Source organism: Ursus arctos, unplaced genomic scaffold (genome assembly GCF_023065955.2).
Source record: "Ursus arctos isolate Adak ecotype North America unplaced genomic scaffold, UrsArc2.0 scaffold_8, whole genome shotgun sequence".
NCBI classification, from domain to species: domain Eukaryota; kingdom Metazoa; phylum Chordata; class Mammalia; order Carnivora; family Ursidae; genus Ursus; species Ursus arctos.
Window position 1 is genome coordinate 49,339,748 of NW_026623100.1, and position 15,158 is coordinate 49,354,905.

The 15,158-nt window shown below is 52.1% G+C and overlaps 1 protein-coding gene across 2 annotated transcripts; it reads right to left on the reverse strand.

Annotated features, from left to right (window-relative positions):
* Nucleotides 1-945: 945 nt before the first annotated feature.
* LOC113242510 (interleukin-1 receptor antagonist protein) lies at nucleotides 946-14,315 on the reverse strand. 2 transcript variants are annotated; one of them, XM_026480583.3, is made up of 5 exons: nucleotides 14,091-14,315; nucleotides 6,104-6,155; nucleotides 4,571-4,659; nucleotides 3,351-3,463; nucleotides 946-2,231 (listed from the first exon to the last, which is right to left on the reverse strand). In XM_026480583.3, exons 1-5 carry the CDS (start codon nucleotides 14,293-14,295, stop codon nucleotides 2,019-2,021), a joined length of 672 nt encoding a protein of 223 aa, XP_026336368.2. In that variant the 5' UTR covers nucleotides 14,296-14,315; the 3' UTR covers nucleotides 946-2,018. The 2 variants fall into 2 exon arrangements, with proteins under 2 accessions (XP_026336368.2, XP_044247578.2); XM_044391643.3 differs by lacking the exon at nucleotides 14,091-14,315 and adding an exon at nucleotides 6,298-6,658.
* Nucleotides 14,316-15,158: the final 843 nt, after the last annotated feature.

Sequence of the window (15,158 nt, forward strand, 5' to 3'; positions counted from 1 at the left end):
TGCAAACTCCATCTAAGTCAACTCTCCCTGGGAACAAGTGAGCAGCGGGCCCCAAGGAGGGAGGCCATCCAGCCGGGCCCGACTCAGAGGCTCCAGAGACCAAGTCCAGAAGTCAGCAGAAGCCGGGCAGGAGGAGGGACCCCACTGCCTGCTCACCTGCCTGGTAGCCGAGCCATGTCTGCAGATGGTCTTGCACTCCCACTCTCCGGGGCCAAATTCAGTATTCTGCCTGGTGATCTCATCATCTCCCAGTGCCCCCTTTTTCTCACACCCCCGAGGGGCAAGGCTTTTCATTTTTTTAGACTTCGAAATTGTGAAATAGACACACAGAAAACTGCCTAACCACAGCCATGCCAAGAAACAGAGTGTCGCCTGGATCCTAAAAGCTTCCGGGTGCTCCCGCCTGACCCTCTGTCTCCCAGGAGTCACCCAGCAGCCCCGCTTTCAGACACAGCCCATCCCTGCTTCTCTCTCTGTTTGCACCACCTGTCTACACATCCTTGCTCGCAACGGCTCAGTTCCGCCTCTTTTAGCTTTATGCACGTGGCATCATACTCCGGGCCTGCTTTTGTGTTTCTTGCACCGTGACATGTGGGGACGATACATCTGCTTTGTGGAGCACAGCCGCCTGCAGTGCATCCACTTTCTTTGCTGTCGGGTATTGCGTCGTGTGAACGTACACGACGTCTGTGTTCGTTCCTCTGTGATGGGTGTTTAGATTGTTTTCTATCAGGGCTATTGTAGACAGTGGTGCTACACACCTTCCTGACAGGGAGATCTGCTCTCATGTATCCAGAAAGAGTGAGGCCCAAGGAGGAAAAGGCTCTCAGAGGAGAGGCAGCCAGGCCCAGGCCCTGGAGTGAGAAAGGCCCGTTGGCCTCCCCATTTCCCAAGCTCTCCATGCGCCAAGCCTGGTGAGGCCAGAGACATAGCCAGCAAAGTGGATGAGTTTTCAAGATTTTATTATAAAACAGAGCTTCAGTCACAGGGAGTAGGAAACTTTCTACTCAACACGTACAACACACGTTCACTGAGCACATCTGAGGGCTGGGCCCGAAACACACCCAGGTCATGCTCCCTGCTCTCAGGAGCTCACAGTCTGGGGCAGGAGACAGACAGAGGCACAACCATCTTTCAAGCAAGTCTCAGAGTGTCCGAAGTGCTAAGATGGCCCAAGAGCCATTCCTCCCTCCCAGGAGACCCAGGAAGAACTCCAAGGGAGCCACAGTTGTGCTGCGCCCTGGGAGCTGGGAGCTTTGATGGGTGGGCTGGGGGAAGAAAAACTCAGCGGGCGGCTGTACGAGGTCTGGAGTGGAGATGGTGCCGGGCCTGAGCAGTAGGGTCCAGACTTTAGGAACATTACAGAAAGAAAAAAACATAACACACTAACTTCTCATTTTTGCAGGTTAGGGCATTACAAAAATAAGACAGGGAAATCAAAAGGGAGAGCTACTTTCACCCTCCCCCGCCCCCTTTCCAGAAAGGACACAGTCTCTAAATAAAGGGCTCTCCTTCACACTGGATGAAGTTGGCTTAAAAGAGCAATGAAATCCTTATCTTCCACTGTGGCACAGACTCTACAAGTTTTCCCCACAGAACAGCATCAGTTTGCGAAACAAGGTTTGGGAGGCCAGCGAGGGGTGTGAGGGAGCCGGGACGTGCACGTGGGCCGAGGGAGGAGGACGAGGAGTCAGGCGGAGGAGGGCAGAGGGCCAGGCTGGCTGAGCCGCCTGGCTTTCGGCTGGGAGGTGCAGGCAGCGCTGGAGGCCTGGAGCAGTGCTGTGGCCGGAGCTGCACGTTAGAAAGCCCATGGTGGGCGCGGCATCGAGGGTGCTTAGCTGAGGAGGCTGGCGACAGAGTCCTGTCGCGGGGGCTCTCGTCCATCCTTCCGAGGGTCCGCCCCACCAAGGCTGCTCCTCTGAGCCCCCATGACAGCCAGGAGGCCCCGGGCAGGGTGGAGAGGCGTCTCTGGAGTCATCGATGTGCTGGGCGTGGGGAAGTGCGGCATGGACACACTACTAGTCCTTCTGGAAGTAGAACTTGGTGACCATCCTGTCTTCTTCAGGCGTGTTGGTGAGGCTGACAGGCCGGTCGGCCTCGAGTGCTGTGCAGAGGAACCAGCCGGGGCAGGCAGCCGACTCGAAGCGGGTGGTGGGGCCGCTGTCCGAGAGGATGAAGGTGAAGCGCTTGTCCTGATCCTTGTTCCTACTCAGGTCAGTGATGTTAACCGCCTGGAAGCCAAGACATGAGCAGTGAGGGCCGGGGAGCCCAAAGGTCCCATGCTGCCTCCCTCTCCCCAGCAGGACTTGGCCGCTGGCTGGCTCAGAGCAAGGGCGGGAGCAGCACCGACCGGAGACCATTGCGGCAGGCCCCGTGCCCGGGTCTTCTAGCAGCAGTGACACAGAGAGGCTGTCCCACGGCCACACCTTGACTTTGGGAAATCTGGCCACTCTAGCCATGGGCCAGTGAGTTTGGTACCACGTGGCATCATCAGCAGAGGCCAATGCATGCGGAGCTGGCGCTCTGTCAGGGCCTGAGCCTCTGGCAGGAGGGCGCAGTGGAGAAGGTGGGCAGAGACGACTGCAGGGCATTTGACGTGGTACACACAACGTCCTGGTCATCCCCACTCCACACAGAGTAGTCACCCTCTGAAAGAATGCCCCATCCACTGGTGGGGGCAAGTGCCGGAACCCCAGTTACAGCAACTCACATTGAGTTAAGATCGTGAGACAAAGCCATCTTTTCCCAGGGCTGGCAGCCCGTTCATACTGAGGGGATTAAGGAGTACAGGGCCCTGGATAGGATGCCAACTCGTGGGTTTGATTGCATAAGGATTAGAAGAGAAAGGCCCCGAAGCTTGGCTTCCCTGGAAGAGGGCGAGTCTAAGTGGGTTGGGGGCCCTCGGGCAAGAGAGTGGCACACAGAAAATGAATCCGCCAAAGGAACCATCCTTCCTGGCCCCCTCCCTTCTCGAGGCTAGACTTAGCCACACGACTGACTTCAGCCAATGGGACGTGAGCCATACGACGTAAGTGGGGGTTTGATACGCGTTTGCACAAGGAGGCTTGTCTTTGTGGAATAACCCGTCTGTCAGGAGGCCCACGCTGCCCACGGAGCTCTGAGAGAGCACGTGGAGCAAGAGCCTGGGGGGTGAGAAGCCACCGAGGCCGCCCCCGAGCCAGCAGAGCTCCCCGCTGATGCCGCTGCAGGAGGGACGTGAGCGAGGCCGAGCGGAGCACAGCTGCCCAGCTGCGCCTGCCCCATCAACCCCCGCAGTCCTGAGAAAGAACCAACTGTGGTTGTTCCAGCCACTGGGTTTGGGGTGGTTGTTATCTGAGATGGGTCCTTACCTCCAGCTGGAGCCTGGTCTCATCGCCAGACTTGACACAGGACAAGCACAGCTTCCCCCCATGGATTCCCAGGAACACGGCATGAGGCTCGATGGGCACCACGTCTAACTTCTCTGGGGAAGAGCAGAAGGCAGGGTCAGGTTATGGAGAGAGGAAGAGACAGCCCGGACTCTCCCAGAGATTTTCTGTGTCCCCACCCTCCCCACCAACTAAAACCCAAAGGTCAGAAGGACAGTGAGGTCCCATCTTCCTGGTCTGCATTCAAACAGAACATCACACCAGTCTATTGAGTTACCCCTCAAGGACCGCGTCACCTAGATTCTGCTCCACATGGTTCCTATCCTTCCTTCTCCCCAGGATACCTGCACTCTAGGTCCCCAGGGGTGCAGCCCATGGGCAGGGAAATAGTCCATAGGGGGCCCCAGGGCCTGGTCTACAGGCACCTGGGTGACTTTGAACCTGCCTCTTACCCTTGGTAGTCTCTGAGCCCTCACGAGGCAGTGAAAATCTTGGCCTTTCTGCCCTTCAGCATGTTCATTAGGAGAAATGACAGAAGGACAGGAAAGGCCGGCCTCGCGCTCTTTCAGGGCGAGGCGGGGGGCCAAGAACAAGGGGCTGGGACAGGGTGGGAAGATGCGGATCCTGTCATCCCATAGTACCAAGTCAGCCAACAGGGAGTGAAAACATCCCAGGAGGCTCGTGCTGAAAAACTCTCCCATCGTGCCGTCACACCAGCCTCATTTTACTACAGGAAAAACTGAGGGATGGAGTGGGGGAAGCCTGCCCAAGGTCAGGCAGCTTGTTTAGAGCAAGGACCAGAACATGGCTGGATGTGGTATCCGTGAATAGGGATGTAACCCAGCCTTAGATAGGGCGTACTCGTTTTGGGTGGTAGTTAGGCTTTGAACAACAGAGGAATACGGAAGGCTCCATAGTCACAGGAGGGAAAGGGGGCATCTTCCCTTCTGTGCCCCATCCCTGCCAGTGGTGGCCCTGGGACACGGTGCCAGCAGGTGGGGAATCCAGATCTAGGCTCTAACCCTCCTACCCTCTTGAGACTGCCCTCAAGTATGGCCAGGCCTCCCCTAGCTTCCAACTCAGCTGCAAAGACCCAGCGGGAATTAGGACTTTGAACCTAAGGTTTCCAGGGGCAAGCTGGAGGCCCCCGGGCAAAGTGACCCAGTACCCGCACAACACCCACTTTCCTGGCAACCACTCACCTTCCAATTTAGTATTTGATCCTTGCAAGTATCCAGCAACGAGTTGGTTATTCCTCAGGTAGAAGGTTTTCTGGTTAATATCCCAGATTCTGAAATGCGAAAGGCCCAAGCTGCGGTGAAATGCTTCTGTGTGCCCAGCCCTCTGCTCCCCCACTTCCTGTGTCCCCCAGAGTTCACTGGATCTGCATTCAACTTTCTACCAGGGGTTTGGCCTTTTAGCCCAGCCCTGGCATGGAGGAGAGACTGAGGTCAACACCGACTAAGAGGCAGGCCCAGCTCCCACAGCTGGAAAGCAGTGCACCCACATTCTACCCCTCTCCTCACCTCACTCCTCATTCTCAGGTTCCCAAAACAGACACCTTCTACTTCAGCAAAACATGCTCTAGAGTAGCTCATCCAATAGAACTTTCTGGATGCTGGAATGTTCTCTATCTGCTCTATCCAATATGGTAGCCACCAGCCACATGTGGCTATGGAGCTCTTGGTGAAGGGCTGAGAGCAGGGCTTGCAGAGCCCCAGCCAGACGTGGACCCTCCATACCCTGCAGCCCACCCATGTGACCTTGGACCTGTGCCTGTCTCCTCAGAAGTGAAGTGTGGCTACCAACGTCCATGTCATCAGGTGACTTTGGGGAGCTCATGAGCTCGGTGAGGGACGGTTGGATGAACTGTAAAGGTCTTTGCACATGTTGAGCATTTCAGCTTTCGAGATTCTTCTGAGTTCCCGGATGAGTCTCCTACTAGAGACTTCCAGGTGCATCTCCTGGGTCTCCCAGCCAGTAGGAGGAGGCAGAGGCAAAGCTCATAGAGCGGTTACCGTGTCTGGAAAGGGGAACGACTTGCCCAGGATGCACACACACACACACACATGCACACACACTCACGCACACACACAGAATCCTGAACTGCAGCCTCAAGTCGGGGAACCTCGGTTTGACGGCAAAGTCACCCTGACATGGCTCAGTCCTGGGATGTCACAGTGGGGACAGTGTCACAGCCTATTGATTTTACAACGGGGTTGGTGAGACTCCTGGCCCAATTTTTTAAAAAATCACGGTAGTGTTCACGTTACTGTTTGATCTTCACAACAACCCAGTAAGGCCGGCAGGGGGGTATCCTTAACGCCATGTCACAGATGGGAAAACCGAGGCCGCAAAGGAGCGGGGTCCTCCACATGGACCTGAAATGCCGGCCAGCAGTCTAGACCTCTGGGCTGTGCGCTGCCCACAGCGGCCCTCCTGCTTCCTTGCCCGGCAGAGAGGCTCAGCCTGGCTCCTCGGCACCTGCCTGTCACTCACTCAGTGGCCAGAGTCTCCGGGAGAAGGACCCAGGCCTCTGGCCGAGTTTTGTGCATCTGACGTATTCTGAAACACAAGCCCTGAAGACCACGGATGTGGCTCCCCTTTCCTGAATAATGGATGTCCCTTTCCAGCCCAAAGTCAGTCGCAGGAGCTGCAGAGGCCAGCGGCCCCCGACGGCTGCAGGGGCTCCACTTACCTGTCCGTTCCCCCCACCTCCTCAGGGGCGGCCTTACCTGAAGACTTGCATCCTGCAAGGTCTCTTCCTCAAGGGATGGCAGGCTGTCTCTGAATGGAACAGGAAAAGGAGGAAAGAGATCAGGTAACTGAGGGGACACCTGCAGGCTTCCATTCTGCGGCCGCAGCGAGACAACACGACACTGCCATTTCGGGCCCAGAGTGGCCGCTTATAAAGAAAATAGTCACTCACCCAAGCCGCCCTGTGCTACTCTGAGAAACGGAAATGCCCTCACATTTCCAAAATGAGAAACCCTTGTTGTTGTCACTTTCAACCGTGCTGAGTGTCGCAATGGGGTGTTGTAACTGATTCCCTCCCCTTTTCCCCTGTGTAATTTCCCCAAAATTAAGATTTCTATTTCCCCTTCACTGAGTTCCTGGGAAGAGCACGATGAAAACTGAAGTCCCTCATCTGCCTGACAGGTATCCTGAGACTGTTTGTTGACTTTTTTAAAAATAGATTTAAGTAGAAAAATCCTCCTTCCTAACAAGCCAAGTGGTAGGGCCCTTCAGCACATGGGACAGTCTCATGTCACTTTGTGTTCTTTGAAGGATGGACAGCCGTGCTGGACTCTGGACCAGGGACTAGCAAACATTCAGTAAAGAACCAGATAGTCAATATTTTAGGGTTTGTCTCTGTCATGATTTCTCAACTCAGCTATTGTAGCTTAAACAGTAATAGGTGATCTGTAAATGACAAGCCGGTTATGTTCCAATACAACTTTATTTACAAAAATAGGTAGTGACTGCATTTGGCTGGAAGTCCGCTGACCCCTGCCATAGAGTCAATTTCCTGAGAGGTGTTTTCAAGCCAGCTCTCTTCCTGCCATCCACGTCTTTAAAAGTTATGGTCTTGGGAAAATGAGGCCAACTCAGCCCTTGGACAGAAATGGATCCAAATTTCACCTCTGCCACTTGCCATTTGCTACCCGTGTGACCTGGAACATGTCATTTCGCTTCTCTGGGCCTCTGCCTCTCTGCCTCAGAGCCCAGAGTGGGACTGATCATGTCTTCTTCACGGGTGAAAAGAGGGAGGAAGGAGGAAGGAAGGAAGAAAGGGAGAGAGGGAAGGAAGGAGAAATTCTAGCCTGCAGTGAGCACTCATAAGCATTAACTTCTTTCCATACTGCATTCTAGAAGTTAGGAAAAAGTTATGCATACTCCCATTTATGGATAGGGAAAGTATGGACAGGGCTTCACATGATCAGAGTGTGCAATGCTAATGTGGCACTGGAGAACTGGATGGGAGCTCAGCAGTTGTCCTGTCCCACCCTATCATTGTTTTGAAGAACACTCAGAAAGACCCAGAGAGGGAAAGGGACCTGCCCAAGGCCACACAGCTCATCAACGGCAGAGGTATGCCTAGGAATCCAGGTGTTCAGACTCCCAGCCAGTGGTCTTCCTGTTAGAACAGTTGATCTTGATGAGTCTGACTTTATTTGCAACCAAAAAATCAGCGTCCATGTCCAATGAAGGTAAAATCCTTCAAAGAGGAAGGCTACACTGCATATTTGAAAGTTGCTACGAGAGTAGATCGCAAAAGTTCTCATCACAAGAAAAAAGATGCTTTTATAACTGTATATAAAAACAGGCGGTGGGTGAATTTCTATATTGTATACCCCTAATGTTATATGTCAATTATACCTCAATTAAATATAATTTAATGTTTATGTCAATTATACCTCAATTTAAAAATTTTAATATAATGTTATATGTCAATTACACCTCAATTAAAAAAATTTTTAATGAAGGTTACAAACGAATTTCTCAAATCTTTAAAGAGCTCTTCTTTCAGAGCAAATGGAACATTTCTGCAAAAATTGTATCACTTCCCTGGGTGATTACTTTGAAGGACAAAGTGACATGTACGTGTCCCCTCTGTTCTCACAAGGTGAGGGTCCGTGAGGGAGACATTCACCTTTGAAACACATGCAAGAAAGAACATCTACCTTTGAGGGCCAATGGGGAGATCTGTTTGTTTTGGGGAGGGCTGGTTGGAGAACGTGATGTGTAAGAACCTGCTTGATTATTGGCCACTCTCAGCATTTGCTGAATTGGGGGTTATAATTTCTGGAACACCTATGAATCATCAGGGGCCTAAACTGGTCACCACCCTGCTGAGATGGAAGGCAGCTAGCCCCCGCTGTGGTAAGTTCTCTCCTACTTGTCTTTCAATGCCGCTTCTGAAGCCCTCCTCCGTGTTACCTCAGCAGTCCTTGCAAAACGTCCTTGGAGACTGGAGAGGAGGAATGACTTGCCCAGGGGAGGCCGAGGGGCTCCATCGTCCTGCCTGCCCTCAGACAGCGTTCCAAGTCAAGGTCCCACCCACACTGTGGCTCCAGAATAAATGCTCCCCTGTCCCCAGCCCAAATTCAGAGAGACAGATTTCTCCTAGAGACAGATCTCTCCAGGAGAAAGGTTCTCCACCTTTGCCGGGTCTGTGCTCGAGAAGTGGTCTGGCAGGCCTTTCCAGATAGAGAGGAGGGAGTCCCTAGGGCTGGGCTGAGAAGTCGGGCTGACCTGGGGCTGAACTCTCCCTTGTCACTTAGGAGCTGGGCCACCCAGGCCCGGTTCTCTTGGCCTCAGTTGCATTATCCACTATACGGGGCTAAAAATTGAGGCCCTGTCACAGGTTCTGTGAGGACTGAGGTGTTGCACACGGTGTACTTGACCCTGACCCTGGCACATAGGAAATACACAATAGAACGCTATAGCGTCTGCTTCTTTGCCCCACGTAAAGTGCGAGAGGTCAGTCACAAGGCCCCTAACCCCATCAACCCTGCCCTGCAGGCCGGGCTGGATTACCGAGGGGGAGGCCCTTGGGCCTCTGTGCTGGGGGAGGAAATGAGCAGGGGCCCAGAGGCTCCTCCCCTCCCCTCACGCTTTTGGCCACAATTCCACTCTTGGTTCCGTCTTATCAAAAATAGTAGGTGTCCCTATGATTTCTGCCCACAGGAAATCTCTGACTAAACTTATTCTCGGTTCCGGGCGCTCAGCCCCTCGCTCCAGTTCCCGAATTCAGTTTAAGGACCCTGCCTTCCCGGTCAGCTCCTTGCACTTTCCCTGGGAGCTGCAGGCATTACAGCTGTATCTGGTGCCTTCTACATGCTGAGCCCTGCCCTGGTGACAGCAGAAATGACTAAGGCCTCAAAGGGAACTAGGACAACCTTGTCCCTGGAGTGATACTCCACAGGCTCTGCTGAGACCAAGCCCGGGGCCCCCATCGGTGCCCCTAGAGCGCCATCCACATAGGAAGTGTTCAATAAATGCTATTTCTCAATTTCAGCTCATTGCATCTTTCGGTTCTAGGATTTCCATCTGCTTCCTTTTTTTGGTACGGTTTCTGCCAAAAGTTTCAGTCTTGTCTTTTAAATCCTTGCACACGGTATTCAGGGTTCTTGTAAAGGCTGCCCCTGCTCACTTCATTATCCGAATCCCCGCTGGGCGTCCCTCTGCCATCCGCTTTTGTCTGGCGCACAGGTTGTCTTGCGTATGCCTGGCTACTTTCTTTCAGCTGCTGGGCCTGGTAGTATATCAAAAACTGTGGAGGTCATTTGAGGCTCTGGACAATATTGTATTTATTTAGAGATGATCCCCTTTTGCTTCTGCTGGGCAGTGAGGCTGGGGGCGCTGCAGCTCCGGGTGACCTTGTCCCCAGCAGCCTTGATGATCCCAACAGGGCATCAATAACTACACAGGCTACTCCACTTCTGTTCAGTCCTCATCCTTCAGGGTTCCAGCCCAGACCTGGAGTGTTTATCAGGGCCCCTTCTCCTCAGTGGGAGATAAAATACGAATTTTACCCTCTCCCACCCCCAGTCCAACCCCATAAGTCTGTCCAAAACTCAGCTGGGGCTTTTGAAACCAGCAAATGCTTCCCGGGGCAAAAGCCCCCCAAGGCTGACCTCCACCTGTCTGGGCCTCTGCAGTCTTCAAAGCCTTGGTCAGTCTTTGCCGCTGTATGATTGTTCAGAAATATGTTTTGCTGGCTTTGCTGGTTATCACAGCAGGAAGTTTGGTCCTAGGCCAGATGTGGAACCCGATGTCTATTTTTTAGTCCTATTATTCAGGATGGTGGAGTTGGAACAGCATTTGGGGGTAGGGGCAGAAGTGATCGAAAAGTTGGGCAGGAATCAGAGGAGGAAGGGCCTTTAATGCCGCACCAAGGAGCAGGGAATTTATCTTAAAGAACATGGAGTCAGAGGGTGACATGACAGTCAGGTGCGTTTTATTAAGATCATCCTGGGGCCAGTGGACAGACAGATTAGACTTGGTGTGTGGTTTGGGGTCACTGAGCCTGAGGGCAGGGCCGTGCGTGCTGCTAAATGTCGACTCCATCTGGATCTCCAAAAGAGTTCTCATAAGTAGCATCTGCCGGCTTCTCCGGTGTAAATACTCCCTCCCACCGTGGACACTCTCAAGCCACCAGCAGGACAACACTGAATGCAGAGCTGGGAAGAGACGCTCGCCAGCAGATCCTGCTGGCTCTAGCACCCCGTAGAGGCGGGGAGATTGGGCGGCTCTTGGTCATTCTCGTCTTGCTCGAGAGAGAGCATCCTATTTCCCACCGCCGGTCTCTCCCCATCTCAGCTCAGGGGCTCACCCCACAGGTCCTGTCCCCCTTACAGAAAGCAATCCCTCCGACAAATCCAGGGTATCAGGACACTTCAGTGAATGTTGGTGCAAACGCTTTCAGCTGGGCCTGCTGGCCTACATTCATGTCATGTGAACACCATTCGTAAGAACTTAAGCAGCCGGCTTCGGGAGGCCGGGTGTGCACTTAGGTTGTAAGGGCTCGATCTCGTGTTGACATTCTTCAGCCAGCTCTTGCATACGTGAGCGTCACAGCGCGCAGCACACAATACAGGCAGTGCTGTTGCCCAAACTTTGGAATTTTTTACAAAGATAATGGTACAAAGTCTCTGGTTACTCTTTCCAAGAGGTGGGTAAATATATCAGGACAAACAGGAGGAGGAAGGGCGAATACCATCTCACGTCTTCTCTTTGTCAGCTTCCAGCGCCCCAGGCTGCCAGGTAACCACGCCAATTTTAACCAAGTCCAGCAGCTAATGAGAAGCTCCCCACAGCAGCAGGCCAGGTTTGGAGACAGAGGTTCTCCCACCGGGGTGACCTGAGTGCACTCCGTGTACGGTGGTCAGGAGATTGTCTATAAAGTCAACTTCATATCACTGCTTCACGAGAAGCACGTCCTCCTCCTTGGTCTAAATGGTACACTTACCATTTGGAAACTTTCATAAGTTTCAAAGTCTACCAAGATGGGTTTTGCTCCAGCAATTTCTGAGTTTGATATGGATCTGAATTGAAAGCCATTATTTATCTGGTTATCTTGTCCTTCTAGAGGCACATGTCTGCTCTTGCCTCCTTGGCTCTGGTGACTAGCTTTATAGGGCAGCTGGCTTCTGCACCGGCGGACAGAGAGGGAGAGGGGCAAGAACCAGGATGGGGGGACAGCTGTGTTCCTTACCTGCTGGGCTTCAGGCTATGTGTTCTACTCTTTCACGTGCATCTCACTTAGTCCTCCTAAGAGCTGTGCAAGGTGGGTATATTTATACCCACTTTCAAGATGGGCATATACTCATACTCACCTCGAAGAATAAGAAATCGAGGCTCAAAGATTAAATCACTTGCCCCAGACCATGGCTGAGGCAGGATTTGAACCCTGTTCTTGTATTCCTTCCCACACGGCAGTCCTTCCAGAAAGGCAGCTGACTTCTTTCCTCTCTGCTTCATTGCACAGTGAACAGAAGCAAGAATTATATTTGTTCTTGCAGAGCTCCTTTTGATTTGAACTCATGTCTTATGAAGCAACAATTTATTCCACAATTGCTTGGGAACTTTAGGAGTTTGTTTGTTTGTTGGTAGTAAGGAAAGGATGATTCTAAAACCTTACAGAGGTTAATGAGAAAGCTCTTTACCTGGTTTTGGACTAAGGTGGCCATTTGCCCTGGTTTTTCCAGGACTTTCCAAGTATTAGTACTGAAAGTCCTGCATCCTGGGAAACCTCTCGGTCTCTGGAAAACAGATTGGTGGGTGATGATTGGTCACCCTATAATACAAATCCTTAAAAGGTGCTCATACCATCTGGTGGTTAGTACTGCAAATTGCAGGCACCATTAGCTGTCCATCACTGTGTCTTGCCCAGCAGAGATGGGGTCCATTTTATTAGATCGATCGATCGATAGATAGATAGATAGATAGAGCACACAAGAACCAAAAGCCTGAGCCTTCCACTCAGGAAAAGAGACCACAGCAGATGCAGTATTGGTTAATCGCTCCCCTTCTGATCAGTTAATTTTTAATTTAACCATTCACATTTCCTCCAACTATGTAAATCAAGATATGTCAACCTCTAGTAACTTAACACTGGTTTCAAACTTAGGCTGTAAAAAGGAGTTTCTGTTTCATTATCACTGTCTGCACCTTCACGTCCTCTTCCTCCTGCCTCACCTTCTTCACACACATCAGCTGTGAGGTCAGTGGCATTAGAGAGGAGGCAGAGGGCCAGCGAGGTAAGGTACACGCCCAACTTTGTCCTTGTTCCTCTGTCTCTGAGCTGCCAGCTCTTGAGGCAAACCCCATGGTTTCCATGGTCTCCCTTCTCTGAGCCCTGCTCCTGGCCTCCCAGAAGACATGGTGTCTTCACTGGGCTTGCAGGCCCTCATCTCCTGAACTCAAACTTACTCAGCACCTATGATGTACCAGTTTAAAATATTTTGGAGTGGACCGTTTTTAAGTATCAAGGTTCCCTCATATTCCATCACTGGCTGGTTCTGGGAGTGGCATCCTCTTTACACATTTGAAAGATGCGTAAGACCATGGGCTGACATTTTAACACATCCCACCGGAGACTGCCTCACCTACTGGAGGAAGGGGAGGATTTGCTGCCCTTGGAAAAACTCTTGTGGTTTACAGAGTACTTCTTCCTCCATGACCTCACACAGTCTCCGCACCCCTAGAGCACAATACGGTGGTTTAGAACAGACTGTCTGCAGTGGAGCCCGGCTCCTCCCCTCAGAGTGGCTGTCTGGTCTTGGGCAAATTACTTAACCTCTCTGTATCCAAGTTCCCACTTCTGAAACAGTGAACAATAACAGTGCTTCCTCGTAGGGCTGTTGTGAGGATTAGAAGAGACAGGCCATGTTAATTGCTCAGCAGAGCGCCTGTCCGTGAGCTTATGGAAGAATTGGCTCTTACCGTGCCCGTGAGACCCTGAGAGTTGGCCAGCCTCCTCTTGACACTGAGAAGAGTGAGACCCCGAAAGGAGAAATAGTTCACCCATTCGAGGTCAAGCATTGAATTAGAAATTAGGTCTTCAGACCCCCAGTTTTAAGATTTTTTTCTCTGCCCCACACAGATTTTAACCAGAGACTGCAAACCAGTTGCCCACAGGTTGAATATTCTCTTTGCTCACTTTGTTGTTTTATTTAATGAAAAGACTACATAAGGCAATCAGAATATCTGACAGTTCCTGAAAAATGAGAAGTTCTGGCCACCTGGGCCTGCATCCTCATGAGACAGCCATCTGCTAGGATGAATCAGTAGTAGCCACAGATTCCCGGTCCCTATGCTTTCATATGACCCTTCAGATCTTGGGACCTGGTGCCCAATTCTGTCAATATTTCTCACTGAGCTGGCATGGTTCTTTCTCTCATTTGACAGAAATATGTCCCCAATTTCCACGTCTCTCTTACCAGTGGAAATTGACCAATAAACTCTAAGAGCTCCAGGAATTTTCTCACAGCAGGCGTGCTTCCTCTGTTACCTGTGGGCCCGGCCCCAGTGCGTCTACATGGCCTGCTGCTGCCTTGCCCTTGGCCAGGTCTCCCAGACAGGCCTGGAGCTACCTGCCCTTGATATTTCTCTGGAAGCTTACTCTTCAGAGTCTGAGAGCATTCGGTAAGCACTAATGGTAGCTATTTTCCTCCCCATTGTTCAGATGGAAAAGTAGGAGTGAAAGGAGCTTACCCGAAGCCATGGGAAGGGCCTGGGAGAATATGCAGTCTTCTAAGGCCTTCCAGCCTCTGGCTCCAGACGAAGCTGCTGCACAGAAAGGAGAAGCGCCGGGCAGTACCTGTGCCACCAGCACCTCCCAGGGTGGAGCTGCTCCTTCCCTCCTGATCACCTGCGGAGAGGAAGAGGAAGGGCCAGAGCCTGCCTTCCACACACCCATGCAGGGCTGGCCAGGCCCAGCTTCCAAAAGGGTGACTCAGGCTAACAGAAGCCAAACTGGTTCTTATCTCTGTAAAGCCAGAGGTCTCGCATAAGGAACTGAGCTGGCTTAGTAAGGCTGGACCTTTGTGCCTACCCCACTTTATGCTCAACCCGACTGCCGCCAGTTCACGCATGCACTTATTCAACTAGACAATATGGGTTGACTTAATCCTGTGTGCCAGGCACTCTTCCAGGCATTGGGGGAAAGCCAGATAAGGTCCCTGATAATCTAATGGAGGAAGGCAGACAAGAAACTAGTAAACAAATAAACTAACCTCTTATGACAGCATGTGCTACAGGGGAAATCAAAAGCATGATCTGTTTTTGAGGGACTTAGGGGCGGGTGCATGTTTTATGTAAAGTGGCAGGGAAGGCTGGTCTGAGAAGGTGACTAGTGAGCTGAGACCTGAGCGATGCCAAAGAAGTAGAAGAGTGTCCCGGGGGAGGGAACGCCAAGGACAAAGGCCCTTGGGTGGGGATCTTCTTGGTTTATTTGGGGACCATGTGGAGGTTCATACAGTTGGGACATGGCTTATGGAGCAGCAGGGTAGCCATCCCTTCTTCCAGTTACTCTCAGGCTCCCCACCCCAGCTGTTGGCATGACACTGTCCCCAAGGCCGGCTACTCTCTCTCCACCTTCTCTCCAAGACCCTATGTTCTAAACTTTCTCCTCTTTGCCGTTCCGAACTTGCTCTCTAGCTTCATGCCCCTGGATCCTGCCATCAGGGAGCAGACAACTCAGGAATCCTTAAGACAATCTGGGTTGATGCATGAAGAGTAGTGGCAGGGGCTCCCTTGGCAAGCTAGAAGCCCCAGATCTTG

Bases quoted from the DNA above. Each gene is read 5' to 3' on its own strand.
- LOC113242510 (XM_026480583.3), bottom strand. From the start codon at position 14,295: ATGGGTGTGTGGAAGGCAGGCTCTGGCCCTTCCTCTTCCTCTCCGCAG. The intron at 6,156-14,090 runs GTAAGCTCCTTT...TGTTCCATTCAG, and splicing joins GGCCCTTCCCATGGCTTCGG to AGACAGCCTGCCATCCCTTG. The intron at 3,464-4,570 runs GTGAGTGGTTGC...GCTCTTCCCCAG, and splicing joins ATCAAATACTAAATTGGAAG to AGAAGTTAGACGTGGTGCCC.